The sequence below is a fragment of the Corvus hawaiiensis genome, chromosome 24 (genome assembly GCF_020740725.1).
Source record: "Corvus hawaiiensis isolate bCorHaw1 chromosome 24, bCorHaw1.pri.cur, whole genome shotgun sequence".
NCBI classification, from domain to species: domain Eukaryota; kingdom Metazoa; phylum Chordata; class Aves; order Passeriformes; family Corvidae; genus Corvus; species Corvus hawaiiensis.
The window spans coordinates 6321817-6340384 of NC_063236.1; the positions used below are offsets into that span (position 1 = coordinate 6321817).

An 18568-nucleotide genomic window follows, 5' to 3' on the forward strand; every position below is an offset into this window, starting at 1 on the left:
CTGTCTGTCTGTCCGTCCCAGGGGATGCAAGTAGGGATGTGTTTCTGTCCGTCCGCCTCCACCTGCCGGCGCCGGGCGCTGGGAGGGCAGGGGGCGAGGACCTATCTGTCGATGTGTCTATCGTGCTTTCTGTCCGTCCGTCCGTCTGTCTATCGGTCTGTTCATCGGCCTGTCCCGCTGTCCGTCCGTCTCTCTATCTGTCCGTCTGTCGGGGGGCGTGTCCCGCTGTCCCGGCCAGGCGATGATGATTGGCTGTAGGAGCTGTCGCTCAGAATGCGGCCACGCCCCCTCCCCGCAGGCACAGCCTCGCTAGCTCTGATTGGTTCGCTCCTCTGTCAATCATCGCCCACCTCCTCCCGTGACTGGCCGGCAGCGCTGGCACGACGCGCGCCCGGTCTCTAATCTACCCAGCGACAGCCTCTGATTGGCGGGGAGTGCCAGGGCGATTTTTTGATTGGCCGAAGGCACAGGGAGGCGGGGCCATTCCCAGAGCGCGGGCGGGGGGTCCCGGGGGTCCCGGGGGGCACCGGGGGGCTCAGGGCCCGGCGGGCCGGGGAGGGGACAGCGCTGTGCCCTGCCGGGCCTGGCCCCGGGACACCGCAGAGGGGCCGTTTCTGCCAGGTGCCATCGTGCCAAGAACCAGGTTCCGTGTTCCCTGGGGCGCCACCAAAGCGTTCCAGCCTGGGGAAGGGAACCGGGCTGAGCTCCGCGGTCATGAACTGGGATAAAGGGAGCCGGTTTGGCTTGAGGCCGTGTCCCGGCGCTCATTCCTGGCCCTCATTCCTGGCCTGCCATGCAGGATGGGCCAGGTCCCCTTCCAGAGCCACCGCAGAGCGGTTGCGGGATGAGCAGTGAGAGGCACAGCCTCGCCGCAGCCCGGCGCCAGGAATTCTGCCCAAAGGAGAAAAGTCCATCACCCAATAATTTGATTCTACCTGCAGGGGCAGGTGTTGGATCCAGCTCCTAGCAGGGCCTCAGGCAGCACCTGATGATCCATTTGTTCCCTTTAATCTGCTCTGGAACAGGAGCTCACAGGAATTCCAAGAGGAGGGCGCTGGGCTATGCTGAAACTGAGGTTATGCAAGGACTGATTTTCCAGACTTTGCTTCCCTTCCTGAATCCATCTGGCAATGGCAAGAGAGGGGAAAACTAACAGGATTGGCATTTTTCCTTCTGGAAAAGGCAGAGGCTGGAGGTGGGGGGAGATTTGGCTTTGCCAGCTGATGAAACACAAGGAGAATTCCTCATTTCCAGCATTATGTTGGGGAAAACGTCCCTATTTCCCAGGATAACCCCTGTCCCAGCTAGGTCCAGCTCTTCCACACCAGCCAACGCTGTTTGGTTCAGGGTGAAATCGTAATTTATCCTGAAACTGTAATTGAAAATTGTAATTTATCCTGGGATTTGATTTCCAGGCCTCTGCCCTTCCGAGGGCAGCACAGAGCCAGCTGCCAGGATTGAAGCAGAGCTGGCTTTCCCCACAACCATGATTTTATAGGAAAATACTCTTTTAATCTTAATTTCTTCCCTTATCAGACCCATCTGCGATTCCCAGACACTGTTTTGAGGACACAGAGAGAGATTTTTGCTGGAGAACAAAAAACTAAGTGGGATAAGGAGGGATTTTCTGATGAAAAATAGGGTTAACTATCAAAACTCCATGGTACCTGCAGGATTTTGGAGGTGAGGGGCTGTCCCAGGCCATTATCCCTGTTTCTGCTTGGTGGGCTCTGATCTATCAATTTTTATGGATTTTTTTCAAGCCCTACTCAAAGCAAACACAAACCCCAAGGCTGATCACAGATTTCTTTGCAGGGAAGGAGATGGAGCTCCAGGGATGCTTTTACAGATAAAAAACACTGGAGAAGGAGGGAGGAATGCACTGAACAGATTAAAAACTCTCCTTTTCTACGAAGAAATGTGGAATGACACCTGGATTTCCCTGGGGACAGCACCACAAGAGGGAGACTCGCTGCTACAGCAGAGCTGGCAGTGTCCTTGGCACCGCCACTGTCCCGATCCACCCCCAGTTTCAGCTCCAAATCCCCGCCTTCCCACCTTTTCCCCCCCTGCCGAGGAGTCCAGAGAGAGTAACAAAATTATTTATTTCATTCCCTCCTCAGGAAAACCTCAGTTCTGTCCAGAAATGGTAAAAAAACCTCTGGAGCTGGCAGGAGCAGCAGATCCAGGTGCTGTGGGAAGGGAAGTCCCAGGAGCTGGGGGAACTGGACCCGTTCCTTTGGTCGGGGAGGGGTGTGAACTTTTGGGGGTCTCTCCCTCTTTTTCAAATATCCTTGATGACCTCCTCAAGCTCCTCTTTTGTGTACATGTGGAATTTCATCCCAGGCTCCACCGTGGCAAGCTGGAAGAGAAGGAACAAGGGGTTAAGTGTGGCTGAGGAAAGCAGGGAGCAGCTGTTCCTTCTTCTGATCTGCCAGACCAGCAGGATCATTCCAGCCCGGAACACGCTCCGTGAGTCCCTAAAATAGCTGCCTGCTGCACAAATAGCTTTGAATTGACTCAGTCTCCTCAGAGGAGCAGCAGAAGGGAATTTTAGTGGGAACAGGCAGACGCTGCTCCCACTTCATGGGGGAAAAGCCATCAAAACCTCCCAGGAGAGAATTCCTCCCTCTCCAAAGGCTTCTTCTCCCCCAGGAACCAACCAAGGGGACAAATCCTGGCCTGTCTGGGAGCTAAGGGGACTCAGGGTTGGCTCAGGGAAACTGAGGCAGAGATCTCTAAGGAAAACAGGGACAGGGACAACACAGCGTCAGGGCAGACAGCCAAAACATTCCAGAGGCAGCACCAAGGATGAGGGATACTTGAATGAAAAGCCTGGAAGGGAAACATGAGCAGAAATATTCACACCTGGCTCAGGGATGAGAGCCCAAAACAGGGACAGCTGTGTCAGTGGAAATGCCAAGGCTCCAGAGGGAGCTGGGATGCCCCGGAAGGAGCTGGGGTATCCTGTAACAGGCTGGGATGGGGCAGGAGCGGGCTGGGATGCTCCTGAACTCACAGGCACTGGGCACATGGTTTGACTCTTCAGGGATCAAAGTGTATGGATGCAACCAATAAGCTGAAGGAAAGCTCTGGAGCATCCCAGCAGATCCCAGAGCTCTTCTGAGGTGACTGTTCACAAGTCTCCCCTTCACCAGCACAAGGGGAAGGAGCAGATCCAGGGGCAGGAAGGTTCCATGAGGTGTTTCCAAGTAGAAACGTCCCTGAGCCTGAGAGCTCCTGCCAGCCCAGGCTTCACCGAGAACTCTCAGAAAAGGCGGAGGCCTCTCAAATCATGGAGTGGTTTGGGTTGCAAGGGACCTTAAAACCCATCCAGTCCCACCCCTGCCATGGCAGGGACACCTTCCACTAGCCCAGGTGGCTCCAAGCTCTGTCCAGCCTGGCCATGGACACTGCCAGGGATCCAGGGACAGCCGCAGCCGCTCTGGGCACCAAACCACCTGTGCAGGGACTGGACTGATCCTGGACCCAACCAGACTCAACAAGACCCAGATTTATGCACCAAAACCAGTTCTAATACTGAAAAAACCTTCATGAACACCCAAAACCAGCACTCAGAGACACCAGTTCCTTTGCTTTTCCACACCTCCTCAAACCTGTCCCTCACTTTCTCCCGACAAAAGCTTCCCTCCACCATTCCCTGACAGGCTTCCCAGGGAAGTCATTAATCCAAAAGCATGAAGTCCTTTCAGGCTCCTGACCACCGCCATCCATGGATTTAACTCTTCCACAACCACACTTTCCCTTCTTCTCTTTGTTCCTAGATGGAAAATGCCACAGGAGAGGAGCCAGAGCCAAGAAATGGGAGAGGCACATACTTCTAGGAAGCAAAGAGCTCTTCAGGTGGCAGATTTTCATCCACGGGGTGACTTGAGTCAATAGAAACCTTTTAATCCTCAGCACATTCCTGCTGTCCTCCCCCCAGCACAATTCCACCCCACTCCAGGGCCGTGCCAAGCACAGTTAAGCCCTGTTAAACAGGGACATGACATCAGGATACTGTACACATTCCTCTGCCTGCACTGTACCAGGAAAAAATGTATGGTGAAGGGCTGGAAGAGCACCTGGGAAGGAGATTCCAGCCGCCTGGCATGATTTTGGGACAGAGTATCCAAGTTTCCATGTGCTGTTGGCCTTCCCCTCCAAAGGAAGTTGGTTAATCCCACCAGGAATGGTCCCCCCAGCAGCAACGTTTCATACAAAAATGGGGCAAACACCTCGAGGCTGTTTGGGAAAAGGTTTCCCAGCACTCAGAGGGAAGGAATGGGAGGAGAGAGCAGCTCAGGAGCTGGAATGCCACACTTTGGAAAGGTCTGGTGTCTCATAACCCACCCGAAATAGAAGCAAACTCTATACGCCAGCCTGACTTCTCATCTCCCAGTTACCCCACCCAATCCAAAGGGTTTGTACCTTTCCCACCCAAAAAGGAGCCTATGGAGCAGGTTTGGGGGGCCCAGCATCTCCAGGTCTGTGGGTACTGCCTGCTCCCGGGGTTCCAGGGGCACAGCTATTCCTGGAGGATCCTGTTGCTCCCACTGTCCAAGGGATTTTTGGCACTGCCCCAGGACTGATATAGCAGCCCAGGAGCTGGGTAATTTTCATTCCTTCTAGTATTACAAGCAGCAAGGCAAAAAAGAATGGCTAGATCCAGGGGAAGAACAAGCCATCTGGGTGGTGTGTTGGGTTCTGCTGACTGGAGGTCAGAGAATCCCTTCTGCTCATCATGGATTAGCTGTGAAAACAGACCAGGCTCTGGACCTCTGGAAAAGCTTTAACTTTTCCAAAATGCCCCAGAGGAGATGACAAAAAGGGCAGGAACATCTGCAGCAGTTGGCTCAGGAAGCCCTGAGCTGCTCCATTCCTTGCTCCAGGGGCAATCCTGACTCCAGGAGGACTCACCTCGATGTTGGTGGCATTTAGTTTCTCCTCCATGACCTGTTTCAGGATGACCAGGGAAGATTTGATGGCTTCCTTTAGCGTCATGGACTGGAAAACAAATGGCTCGTGGATTACATGGTGGAGGCTCAGGACGTGGCCCTGCTCCCTCCCCTCTCCCAAATCCCTTGAGCCAGGCAGCGAACGGAGCAGCTCATCAAGGCAGCTGCAGCATCCCCGGGACACTGGAGCAGGCAGGGCAGGGATATCCACAGGGACAGTGAAATCCTGCCTTTCTGAGATTTAAAAATGGGTAATTTGGGCACATAAATCCGAAGGGATTGGGACAGCAGAGGCTGTTTCTCTTCACCAATTTCCTCCCAAAAAGCCAGATTCCCTCTCAGCAGGAGCCTCCAAGCTGCATTTAATCTGATAAATCCCATGCATCACTAGAGCCAGAGGGATGTGCAGCACAGCTGGGTTCACTCACTTTGCACTTGAAAAAGGGTTGACAATCCAGGGAGTCCAGAGTTTGGGTAATTTGGAGAATTCTAGTGAACAAATGAGTCTTCCCAGCCACCACCACTAATTGTGCTTTCAATTAGGGCTTGGTTTCTTACTGCCCAAAACATGCAACTCCCTCCTCAGGGGGGAAAAAAATTCCTGTTTAATACCAAACATGACCAGAACTTGCAGCACAAAAGCTGCTCCCTTGCCTGGTGAGGTGAAGGTGTTGGTGTGAGCTCAAGGTGCTTCCAGCTGCATCCACGCGGAGCCTGATGCTGACAGCAGCACTTGGAGCTCAGTTTTTATTTATAGAGAACTTCCTGACATGGCCTTAATTACCTCACAGGCAGAAAGCAGCTGCTGGGAGTAGCTCTACTCATTGTAGAGATCCTCAGCACCTACTCACAGGATCCACTGCTAAGGAGTGATCCTGCCCTGAGGATCCTAGCCCAGCCCAGTCCTAAATCCTCACTGGGAAGGGAATTAGGGGATCCTGGTAGGTGGTGAAGTACCCCAGACCCATGAGAAGTGACCCCCAATCCCAAATCCAGCCCTTACCTTGTGGTAAACCTCCTGCAGGGAGCTCTGGGCTCCCTCTGAGGCGGAGCCGATGGCTCTGGCATCGCACTGCACGAATGTTCCCGAGGGATCCATGTGGAACCTGTGGGGACAGGGGGTGACTGCTTGCGCCCCATCCCACCCCAGGGCACCCCAAGGACTCTCTCACCAGCTCCCCAGAGCTCCCTGCACAGCTGGAGCTGGGATTCATCCCCAAGAGCTCCTGGGCTGGCAGCTTACACACTCTGACACTGCCCTCCTTCCTCAAGAGAACCATTTTCCTTTGGATTTCCCAGTTTATCCTATTTTTTTTTTAATAAATCCAGTAAGTTTTCCCTGCTGGAAGGGAGACCTGACTGGGCTGGCTCTGCCAAGCCTTTCCCACTTCCAGTGGGGCCATTTGAAGCCCCGAGTTCAGGTTACAGCTGCTCCAACACCTCCCCAAGGAATGTCACATGGATTATGTTACTGGTGGCTCTGCTGGTCCTTTAGGGAAAGGTAAGAATACACTCAGGACGAGGAGAGCTTTAACGCTTCCCTCCTCCCCAGGAAACCACATTTTTAATAAAGAAAAGCAAGGGTTTGGGGAAGATATGATGTTTTTTCCATGGCAAACAGGCAAGCAGGGCTCTGGAAAGAGTTTAACAGGATTAACAAACATATCAGGGACATAATGGGATAAACCCCGAGGGTTAGGCTTAAGGAAAATCCCAGAATGGAGTCATTAAAACAGCCCGGGAATTTTGCAGTGGAGGTTTGGTCTTTTCCCTGGATTAAGAGACCAGAACTCACAGCTGGGGTCCCTTCTCATCCACTCCTCCGAAGAGCAGAGCGACACCGAACGGGCGGGACTGCAGGAGAAAGGAGGGAATGGGTCGGACAAGGACAAGGAAGGGGGGTTCCCCAGCACCCCCAGATCCCCCCTGGATCCCACCATGGCTCCTGGATCGGCATCTTCCTCCCCGAACTGCAGGGCCAGGTTAGACACAGCCTGTGTCACACTCTCCACCGTCATCGTCTCGTTGTAGGTGAACCAGTGATTCTGCAGGAAAATCCAAACAAAGATTCCCGTTATCCCCATGGTCCCAAAATATGACCCTCCTGCGTGGCTGAGGTGGAGTGATGCCCTGTGTGGACACAAGGATAACTTCCCTATGGAACTCTGGGCACAGCCAGTTCTCCCATGGAAGCATCAGGCAGAGTGGGATGTACAAAAATCCACAGAAAATTTTGGGATACCAAGGCCTTGGGATGCCAACAGGGAAATGCAAGGCTGAAGGGTTTCATCCCAGTATCTCTTTTGGAAGTCATGTGTTATCCAGCTCTCGAGAAGGTGGAAAAGTGCTGATATGTAGGAGAAAACCCCAGGAAAATCCTTTGCTGTAGCACAGATTTGTTCCTGGGACCTCCAAGCACCTGAGGCATCCAGGAAACTTAAGGGGATAAAAATAAAACCAATACATCCAGTATTTTGCCAAAACAGTCAGACAGCCCCTCTGCTCCCAGCAAAGCCTCCAGCTTCCCACCAGCTTCTTTGATGGAATGATCTTCCCTTTCCCAGCACTTTCAAGGAATTCCTGGGATTTGTGCTGCTAATTTAAGAACAGAGTATGTCGGATCTTACCTGAGTCTCCACTCTGGCCTTGTCAATTAAAGTCTTTGCATCAGCTATTAGGCCACTCATGGCACACCCTGGAATGGGAAAGGGGAAACAGGGGTCATTCCACCCATTCTTTGGGATGTGTTTCCCCCCAGACTGCCCAAAGCCCACGTAAAACACAAAGGGCTGCAGGGAGAAGCTGGTCCCTGAGTGGGAACGTGGGAAAGGGATTTGTCCCACTGGTGAGGCCACACCTGGAACCCTGGGGTCAGTTTTGGGTTTCTCACAAGAAGGACATTGAGGGGCTGGAGTGTATCCAGAGAGGGGAACAGAGCTGGGGAAGGGTCTGGAGCCCCAGGAGCTGCTGAGGGAGCTGGGAAAGGGGCTCAGCCTGGAGCAAAGGAGGCTCAGGGGGGACCTTGTGGCTCTGCACAAGTCCCTGACAGGAGGGGGCAGCCGGGGGGGTCGGGCTCTGCTGCCAGGGAACAGGGACAGGAGGAGAGGGAACGGCCTCAGGCTGGGCCAGGGGAGGCTCAGGTCAGACATTAGGTAAATTTTTTTTCACGGAAAGGGTGGTCAGGCCCTGGCACAGGCTGCCCCTGTGAGCAGTGGTGGAGTCCCCATCCCTGGAAGGGTTCAGAAAGTGTCTGGATGTGGCACCTGGGGACACGGATTAGCGGTGGCCTTGGTATGGTTGGACTCAATGATCTCAGAGAGCTTTTCCAACCTCAAGGATTCCATGGAATTGAAACAGATTTGCTCCACAACCTGCTGGGAAGGGGCCCTGGCTGCCCTGCCAGCAGATGCAGCAGGAGCCCTCAACACAGACTCCACTCTGGGAAGAGGGGGCTGCACCGCAAGCCCCCAGGAAGAGGAAATAATCAGACTCTTGGAGTTCTTCCCATGCCCATGGAACAGCAGCATGGGGATTTTGGAGGTTTCCTGCCTTTCAGGGCGATGTATTTGGTCATGAGCCCATCGTGAGCCCCTCAGGGCGTGGGTGGCTCCAGGTTGATCCTGGAGAAACTGGCCCCGAGTCAAGCCCACCATAATTCCCCACCCTCCCAGAGCTAAATTTGGGATGAGCTTTCATGAGAGAGGTCACTGAGGCAGGGGGCAGTGCTTCAGCTGCCTCTTTCTGGTTCCTGCAGCTACGTTCTGCTGGCTCAGAGCCTGGAAAACCAGTGACCAGGAGCTGGTGTGCGCTGGGAGGGATGAGCATTCCTGCTCCAGGCAGAACTGCCTGCAGGGACAGCTCATCCCAAAACACAACTTCCCGAATTCCCATAGCACAGACTCTTATTACAAATAATTCACAGTTTTAAGGGTGCTCCCAGAGCTGACCCAGAGGGACCCCCAAGGCCAAATCCCTTCTCTGTACCAATGTGGGAGTCAATCTCCACGATCTTCTCGATGCTGCTGGGCTCCATGAGGGGAGATGTGATCCTCTTCTCCACAGCCAGGCAAACTCCCTCTGAGGTCTGGATCCCGATGGCTGTGGAGCCAAGCTGGAAAACACCACCACAGGCTCCAGCTCAATGGTAATTCTGACTTATCTGCAGGTGTGTTGGTTTGGATTCAATTGCATCACCCACACACAAACCCACTCTGGCTTTGCATGGTGGATTTTAAAGCTTATTCCTTGAAGGAGGGAATGGGGAAGGTGAAATCCATGTGATTCCCATGAGAACCCAGTGGGGCTGCTGCACATCCTTCATCTTTCAAGCAACAGCAATTTGTGGAGCCTGGTGAGTGTAAAAGGCCCTGGGAATTCTCCTCTGCCAGAGGGAAAGAAGAGTTTAAAGGGCGAGAGGATTTCCCACATCAATACAAATCCTGCTGCACCTCGGGCTTGGGCACTTGGCTTTCCATAAGCTCCTGTTCTCTCCAGAGTCCCAGGCAGTCAGTTCCACCCACATCCACGGCCACAAGCAAAGGGACAGATCTCAGGGGCTCCTGGCAGTCCTTGTCTGGATCCTGCCATGATCCTGCCTTGATCCCACCCATTCCTTCCTGGATCCCACCTTGATCCCATCAGCCCCTGCCTTGATCCCACCTCAATTGCACCAGCTCTCACCTTGATCCCACAAATCCCTGCCTTGAAGAACCCCTTCTTTGATCCCACTAACCCTTACCTTGATCCTATTTAATCCCACCAAGCCCCACATTGGTCCCCACCCTAATCCCGCCAGCTCCTAAACTCGATCCTTGATCCCACCAACAATTACCCTCATCCCACTTTGATCCCACCAGCCCCTGCCTTGATCCCCCCTTGCTCCCAGCACTCGCAGCTTTTCCCCCCCATGGAACTTCCTGGCATGATCAGCTGCAGTGTGCAGTGCTAACAGCTCCCAATATCCACTTCAAGACACGGGCTTTAGTTCTAACCCCAAGATTCCCTGGAAAGCTGCACCTACAGCCACAGGTCTTGGCAGGAGATCTGTTTTAATTTATGAAGCCAGCATGGTCACCAACATCCTCCTGGGAGCTTTAATTCCCTAGTCCTTGATACTTTTAATACTTTTTCTGTTACATTATTGCTTTATTCCTCTTTTCAGTGCTCCAAAGAGCTAAAGCAACACAGAAAAGATGAAGCCAGGACCCTTCTCCCCAGTCCAAACACCTCAGAGCTTTTTCCCTTCATAACTTGATTTGCTTCTTCCAAATTTAAGCCATTACCAATCAACACCCACACTCTATAAACACAATAAACAGGAATATTTATCAATTAAGGACATTTATCAATTAAGGATATTTTAATCCCCATTTACCAATTAAGGATACTTAAACCTCATTTGGCCCGGCAAAGGTGGGTTTGCTCATAACAATCTTCACATTTTAAATCCACCCAAGAAGCCTTTTAGGTTTGATTTGGGGGAAAACAGCTTCGGATTGGGCTTGGTTTGGGGATAAATCACTTGGTAGGACAGGGGATGGAACATTCCACCGAATTTTGGGGAAAATCAATGGGTTTTGGTTCTTAGTGACCCATAAAAGATCAGAGCTGTGGGATGTTTGGCTGGAGGAAACAGGCACAGCCTGGATCAGTCCTGACCAACCCATACTTGGGGTTTGAAGGAGCCTTAAATGTCACAGTTTGGAAACGTTTTAACGTACCTTTATGGCCTCGATGGCATATTCCACCTGGAAGAGCCTCCCCTCTGGAGAGAACGTGTTCACACCCCTGCAAGGACAACACAGACAGAGTGAGAGGGGCAGGAAACCAAAGGAATGCAAATCCTGGGCACAGGTAGCACAGGTGGGGCAGGGGGATGTGTCCCCCTCAGCACTGAACACCCACAGGGGCTGGATTCGGGATGTTCATGGAAAGGAAAATCCAGCAGGTCAAGGGACAGGTGAGAAGCAGGTGGGGTGTCACAGCACACTCTGGGTGCTGGAAGCCTTTGGAATCCAGAGGGTGCACCACGAGCCAGAAAGGTTTTGTTTCACCATGGAATCATGGAATCCTCGAGGTTGGAGAAGTCCCTTGAGATCGTTGAGTCCAACCGTTCCCCCAGCACGGCCAAGGCCAGCACTAACCCATGTCCCCAAGTGCCACATCCACGTGCTTTTTTGAGCCTTTCCAGGGATGAGGACTCCACCTCTGCCCTGAGCAGCCTGTGTCAGGGCTGGATAGCCCTTTCCATGAAAAAAAAAAATCCCAATATCCAAACTAAACATCTGTGACCCAGCCTGAGGCCGTTCCCTCTCCTCCTGTCCCTGTTCCCTGGCAGCAGAGCCCGACCCCCCCGGCTGCCCCCTCCTGTCAGGGACTTGTGCAGAGCCACAAGGTCCCCCCTGAGCCTCCTTTGCTCCAGCCTGAGCCCCTTTCCAGCTCCCTCAGCGGCTCCTGGCGATCCAGACCCACGATTCCGCAGCTCGGTTGCTCCTCACCGGACACGCTCCTTCCCCTGGATACCCCATCCCGCCTCATCCCCGCACACCAAACAAGGGCTCCCGAGCTCCCGCCGCCCTCGGGTCCGTCCTATCCTGGCAGCCCCCGGTCCTGTGGCAGGGCCCAGCAACGCTGCGGGCTCGTGGCAGCTCCCGGTGCGATCCCAGTGCGGGAGGCGCCGGTCGGGGTGCCCCGGACCGGCCGGGCCGCGCCGGGCGCAGGCCCGTGACTCAGCCGCGGGCGCGGGCGGGCACTCACCGGTCGTACTCGGAGCGTGTGAGGAACATGGCGACGGCAGGGCCGGGTGGTTCCGGGGATCCCGGGGACTCCGGAGGTACCGGGGGGGTTCGGGGGTTCCAGAGGCACCGGGAGCGCCGCGGCCTCACCGGGGGCTGCAATGCCGCTTCCGGCCCCGAGCACCACTTCCGCCCGCGCCGCCCGCCCATTGGGCAGCGGCCGTGCGATCTGACCAATAGGAGGGCGGGGAGGGCGGGATCAGTGCACAGGAGAGGGACGGGGATTGGCGGGAGCAGGGGATGGGCGGGGCCGTGGATCGGGGCGCGGCCAAGGCACGAGGGGCGTGGCCGGAGCATGAGGGGCGCGGCCATAACACCGGGGAGTCCGAGGGACAGGGGGCGCGGTCTGGGCAGGGGGCGGGGCATAGCGCCGGGGGGCGGGGCCAGAGCGGGATGGGGCGGGCGCGCTGAGGGGCGCGGTGACGGAGGGGGCGTGGCTTGGATGCGGGGGGGGCGGGGCCAGAGCAGCAGGGGGCGGGGCCTGAGGGCGGGCACGGCGCGCTGCCGGGAGGGGCTCCGAGGAATGGGGTCTCGGGAAGGGGTACCGGGAAGGGGGTACCGGGAAGGAGTCCCGGAAAGGGGGTACTAGGAAGAGGTACCGGGAAGGGGTACCGGGAGGCGGTACCAGGGAGGGGATACCGGGCAGGGGGCACCGGGAAGAAGCTACGGGAGGCAGTGTCGGGAAGGGGCTACGGGACGGGATGCAGGGAAAGGAATACCGGGAGGGGGTATATGGCCCTGGAGCCCCGGGGCCCTACGGGCACCCCAGCGCCCAGGACACGGTGCGACGCCGTCAGGCTCCTTGCCGGCCCCGTTACCGGCCCCCGGCGAGCTTCTCGCCTCGTTCCAGCGCTCCCGACTAACGGGGGATCTGAGGGGCCGGCGGACGGGCGGCCCCCCCCGGGGGGCGCTGCGCGGGCCGGAGGGCCTGGGGGCGGACCGGGGCGGGGGGCTGTCCCGGGGGGGCCCGGGGCCGGCCCAGGGGCGCTGCCGGGGGCGGGGCGGTGCTGCCCGCCCTGGGGGCGGTGGGGTGCCCGGTGGCGGCTCCGCCAGCGGAGCCGTCCCAGCGGGCGGCGGAGGCAGCACCGACCGCCCCCGGCCCGGCCATGTCGGAGCCCGGCGCCCCCGCGGCCGGTGATAAAGCGCCCCGGCTCCAGGTAGGGCTCCGGTGAGTCCCCCCCTCCCGGTGACCGCGGCGGGCTCCCGGTGCAGGTCCTTGGTGTCCCGGCACAGTTGCCCGGGCCAATCCCTGGTGTCCCCCTCGTGTCCCGGTGCCGATCCCCGGAGGAGTCCATGGTGTTCCAGCGCCGACCTCCGGAGAAGTCCACAGTGTCCCGTTGCAGCCGCCCGGTGCGACCTCCGGTGCAGCCTCCCAGTGTGGCGGTGCAGCCCTCCGCTGTTCTGATGCCGTGGCCGATGCCGTTCCCCGGTCCCCCAGGGCAGTGCCCTGCCCGGGGCAATCCCGTTGCAGCTCCCCCGTTTCCCCGGGGCAGCCCCTCCGTCCCCCGGTGCGGCCCCTCCGGTACCCCGGGGCAGCCCCCGGTGCAGTCCTCCCGGTTTCCCGGAGTGGACTCCCCTCCACCGAGGTTACCCCCAGCCCGGAGCAGGCCCCATTGCAGCCCCCTTATCCCCCGTTGCAGCCCCCAGCCCGGGGCAGTCCCGTTATGGCCACCTGGGGTAGCCCACGGTGCAGCCCCCCCGTGCCCCGGGTAGCCTCCCGCTCCCCCGGTGCAGCCCCCCCGGTTCCCTGGAGCGGTCCCCGGGGCAAGTCCCGGTGCCGTCCCGGTGCTTCCTGGCTCCCGTCACTCTCTCCTGCAGGACCGTGTCCTGCGTGGGCTGCACTGGGGCCGCCTCCAGGAGCCCCTGGGCTTCATCAAGGTGCTGGAATGGGTGAGTGACCCCCAGGGTGTCCCCCTACCCCCGGCCGGATCCCGGGACCCCCCGTCACAGCCCCCTCCCCAGCACTGCTGGGTGCTGCTCCCCAACGACCTGGGTCCCCCCACATTTGGGGTTTGCTTTCCTGAAGCCCCCCCAGAACGAAGGAATCCCAGAGCCCCCCTTGCCCCTCTGGAGCTTCCTGCACCCCATCAGCACCGGGAGTGGAGAACTCATTTTGGGGGCTCGGGGAGAGGAGGGGAGCAGGGCCACACGGACCCCCGGGTTCAGACCACGAGCCCCTCCCCGGCCCTCCCCAGTGACCTTGAGCAGATGGCTCTGCTGGGCCGTGCCAAAGGGGACAGTGACATCGGGGTGTCAGCTCCCCGCCATTCCCACGGGCTCAGGGGGCACTGGGTGGGTGGGTGGGTGGGTGGGGAGAGGGACTGAGGGTCAGTGAGCCCCAAGAAGGGGGACCCTGGGGACAGGGGGGGAGCCAAGCGCCCGCGGCTCTGTCCTGTCCTGGCCATGCCATGAATGGCTCCCTGTGAGATTGGATTTCAGGGTGGCATTTCTGCAGCTTGGCCTTGCCAGGGCTGGGGGGCTCCTAAGGGAAACTGAGGCACCGGGGGAGACTCAGCCTTCTTTGGGCATCTCCTACCTGGAGGAGCCAGACTGAGGGGCTTTCCCCCAATCCTACAACTCTTTGGTTTGCATAATCCCACTCACAGAGGCTCTGGGCTCCCCCTGCCATTGAGGTCATCATATGGGATCAGACCCCATGTGCAAAGACACCCCAGAAACAAAAACGAGGGGGAAATCCCTGGAGGATCCACCAACACTCCTGCTTAAACCCTTGGTGCCACACATGGGGCTGCCCATCCCTGCAGCGTCAGGCCTGGTGGCTTAGATTCCCCATTTCACCCGGGAAGCTGGGAGCTCAGCCAGGAGGAGTTGCGGGAAAACACTTTGAGAATGGTGTTTTCCCGGCACCCTCATCCAAGAGATGAGGGCAGCGTGACTCTAAGGGCAAGGGAGGGCGGTGCTGGCTCCTGGGGAGGGGACAACTCTGGGGGTGCCACCGTGGGGATGCTCCCAGCTGTCTAGAAACCCACTCTGGCACTCAGTACCCTGCCCAGAATTAAGGGGGGGGGTCGAGGTGGGTTTGGCCTTGGTGTCCTCACCCCCCCAAACATGACCTCCATCCTCAAATCCCGGTGCCAGTAGAATCCCAGTAGAATCCCAACAGCCGGGGGGTGGCAGCTTGCCCATTACTCAGTGCTGGGGGTACAACCCACCCCCCAGGGATGAAAGGGGTCCCCCCAGGGCCTCAACGCCCCCAGACCCATTGCCCTCTCCTGTAGCTCTTTGCCATCTTCGCCTTCGGCTCCTGCGGCTCCTTCAGCGGCGAGACCGGAGCCACAGTGAAGTGTGACGGCAGCGGGATGACGGTCATCAACATCCAGTTCGGATACCCCTTCAGGTGAGGGGGTGCTGAGCCCTGACACCCCCTCAGGACTGCCCCCAGGAAAGCTGGGGCGTGCTGGGTTGGGTTAGACTCCCTTCCTGCTGGCAGGACCTCCATGGGCCCACAGCCATGGTCTCTGCGGTGCCATCTTCGGCTGGGGACCATCCACACCCTGACACCGTGGGACATCCCCTGGCTTCAGTTCCTGATGCGTTCCAGGGGGATCCTTGTTAATCACAGAAGACCGGGCTGGGGAAGGAGGGGAATTGTCATTAATCAGGGAAGACCAGGGGAATCCTGATTTATCTGGGAAGGCGATGATGGAGCTGGGCCAGATGAGAGCCACGGTTCTAACCCCTTTCCTCTGCCACGGGCCCCATGCCAGGGCACTAGACCCTGGAAAAGGATCCAGGTTATGGAAGTGGATTGGTGCCCTCCATCCCAGGGGCCCACCCCAGCCTGCTTATTCTAGCCACCCCCATCAAACCTTCCATTCCCAAGGGACCACCCCAGCCCTTTTTCCATCCATCTCCGCCATTCCAGGGGACCACCGCAACCTGATTATTCCAGCCATCCCTGTCATCACCTCCATTCCCAGGGGACCAACCCTGCATGGTTATTCCACCTACCCCCACCATCCTCTCCATTCCCAGCCCCCTGACATCTCCCTCCCTCTATCCCAGGTTATACCAGATTCCCTTTGGGATGCCGAATTGTGAGGATGAAGCAGAAGCCCACACTCTGTACCTTGTTGGGGATTTCTCTGCTCCCGCTGAGTTTTTTGTGACCCTGGGGGTCTTCTCCTTCCTCTACTCCATGGCGGCTCTTGTGCTCTACCTCCGCTTCCATTCCCTGTACACCGAAAACACGAAGCTCCCCTTCATAGTAAGGCAGGCTCATCCCTCGGGACACGTGGAGCCAGTGCCATGCCAGGATGGCAGCTGATTCCGGTCTCTCATCCTGGCAGGATTTCTGTGTCACCATCTGCTTTGCCTTCTTCTGGTTGGTGGCAGCGGCAGCGTGGGGCAAGGGGCTGAGTGACGTGAAGGCAGCCACGCGCCCCTCCACCCTCATCTCTGCCATGGGGGTCTGCCAGGGCGATGAGGTGCTCTGCAGTGCCGGCACCATGCCGGCCTTTGGGCTGGCCAACATCTCCGTGGTGAGGGCCACAGGGGCACACACATGGGCACACGTGGCCAAATACGTGGAATTGTTTCCTTGGGAGCACAGTTGATGGGGTTCAAGCGGAGCTGAGCCTTCACACACACGTGCAGCCCACAGGCTGCGAACGGGTGCGTGTGAGGGCACAGCAGTGCACACGCGTGTTCACGGGACAGCACGCACGGACGCGTGAGCACACCGTGCACGCACAGCGCACACGCACAGGTGCACACAGGTGTGTGCTCACACACACGCACACACACACACGTCCTTGTGTGCACACACACGTGCCAGACTCCTGAGCTCGGCCAGGAGAGGGCAGTGGGAATGTGGACACACACATGAAAATGTTGGCACACTCATGGAAATGTGGGTGGAAACATTCCACAGCCACCTGCTTTGGTCCCACGGGATGTGGGATCCACCCTGCACCCCCCCCCCCAGCCATCAGGGACTCCCAGGATGGGGTGGGTGGTGGTGGTGCAGTCCCTGGCATTGGTGTTTGGGATGTGTGGGGTCCGTGATGTGGATGGGGGCACAGAGCATGTGGGGTGCATGAGGTATATGGGGTTTATGGGGTGCATGGGGTGAACTGGGGTGCATGAGGTGCATCTGGCATGTGGGATGCACGGTACCCTGCATACAGGGTCCATGGGTAGCACAGGGTGCATGGCACATGTGGGGCACATGGGGTGCATAAGGTGCCTGGGGTGCATGGAGCACATGGGGTGTATGAAGAGTATGGGGTGCGTGGGGCACATGGGGTGCATGGAGCATGTGGATTACATGGGGTACATGGGGTGCACAGGACATGGGTTACACACGCATAACATGGGGCACACGGGGTGCATGAGGTGCCTGGAGCACAGTGCACGGGATGTATGGGATGTGTGGGGTGTATGGGATACACAGGGCACACACGATGCACAGGGTACAGGGGGTGTAGGGAATGTATGGAGTGCATGGCATCCATGGGCTCTATGGGGTGCATAGGGCACACACGATGCACAGGGTACAGGGGGTGTAGGGAATGTATGGAGTGCATGGCATCCATGGGCTCTATGGGGTGCATAGGGCACACACGATGCACAGGGTACAGGGGGTGCTTGAAGCTCATGGGGTGCAAAAGGTGTGTGGGGTGCTGGCGCTGTGCTCCCCCGAGGATGCCCCGTGGGACCTTCTCCCTTCTTCTCTGTCTTCTCCCCTCTCCCCTTTCCTCTCCTGCAGCTCTTTGGGTTCCTCAACTTCCTGCTGTGGGCCGGGAACTGCTGGTTCGTGCTGCGGGAGACGCCGTGGCTGCGACCGCCCGCGCCCCGCGACAGCGCGGCCGAGCAAGGCGCCATCGACAAGCAGTGACCGCGGGCCCCGAGCCGGCCCGGGGATCCCCCCCGGCCCCCGGCACCTCGCGCCGGCCGCCAGCCCGGGGACGGGGTGTCGCTGTCCCCGGGGTTGGAGCCGCCGGGGGTTCGGATGCTGAAGGGGGACACGGAACCCCGGGGGTCCCGCTTGTTGTCGGGGGCTCTGTGTGTCACCCCGGGGGTCCAGGTCTGTGTGGGGGCGCATAAAGTCCTGGGTACCAGCTCTGGATTTGGGCTCCTGGTGTCTGCCTCGGGATGGAGGTGCGCACATCCCTGGGTGTCCTGGTCCGTATGGGGATAAACTGGTCCCCATCGCTGGTGTAGGGATAACTGTGGACCTCAGATCAGTATTGGGCTGATGAGGGAGGTCCCAGACAGGCAACAGGGGACCCCAGACCAGTAAAAGGATAACCAGGAACCCCAGGCCGGTATTGGGATAGCAGGGGGCACCACTCCAATGTAGGGATCACCTGGGACCCCAGCCTGGTATGGGAATAATGGCAGGGAGTCCCACTCCATATAGGGATAATAGGGAACCCCAGACCATAATAAGGACAACGGGGGACCCTAGGCTGGTATAGGCATAACGGGAGTCCCCAGCTCCGTACAGGAATAACCTGGGACCTCAGCCTTGTGTGGCAACACCCTGGGATCACTGCCCAGTAGTGACTACTATACCAGACCCCAGCCCGTTATGGGAGTAACTGGGGTTCCGGGCCCGGTATAGGGATAACAGGGAACCCCAACCGAGTATAGGGTTACCGACTGCCCCTAACCTGTTATAGGGACACCGGGTACCCCCATCCCAGTACCGGGATAACAGGAAACCCCAGCCTGCTACAGGGATCACTTGGGACCCCCAGGCCAGTGCGAGATAACGGGTGCCCCCAACTCAGTATCGGGATATCGGGTGCCCCATGCCGGCACAAGGATATCTGCCAGCCCATCCCGCTG

At 57.9% G+C, this 18568-nt stretch overlaps 2 protein-coding genes across 2 annotated transcripts; one reads left to right on the plus strand and one right to left on the minus strand.

The window, feature by feature from the left end:
• Nucleotides 1-2086: 2086 nt before the first annotated feature.
• Nucleotides 2087-11901, minus strand: PSMA5 (proteasome 20S subunit alpha 5). Its single transcript, XM_048327880.1, has 9 exons — nt 11715-11901; nt 10679-10745; nt 8943-9069; nt 7586-7653; nt 6896-7003; nt 6754-6812; nt 5962-6064; nt 4921-5007; nt 2087-2362 (listed from the first exon to the last, which is right to left on the minus strand). Exons 1-9 carry the CDS (start codon nt 11741-11743, stop codon nt 2285-2287), a joined length of 726 nt encoding a protein of 241 aa, XP_048183837.1. The 5' UTR covers nt 11744-11901; the 3' UTR covers nt 2087-2284.
• Nucleotides 11902-12802: 901 nt separating this feature from the next.
• Nucleotides 12803-17843, plus strand: SYPL2 (synaptophysin like 2). The gene is made up of 6 exons (XM_048327878.1): nt 12803-12909; nt 13571-13642; nt 14992-15110; nt 15779-15980; nt 16063-16254; nt 17484-17843. The coding sequence occupies exons 1-6, from the start codon at nt 12859-12861 to the stop codon at nt 17610-17612; spliced, it is 765 nt and encodes a 254-aa protein (XP_048183835.1). The 5' UTR covers nt 12803-12858; the 3' UTR covers nt 17613-17843.
• Nucleotides 17844-18568: the final 725 nt, after the last annotated feature.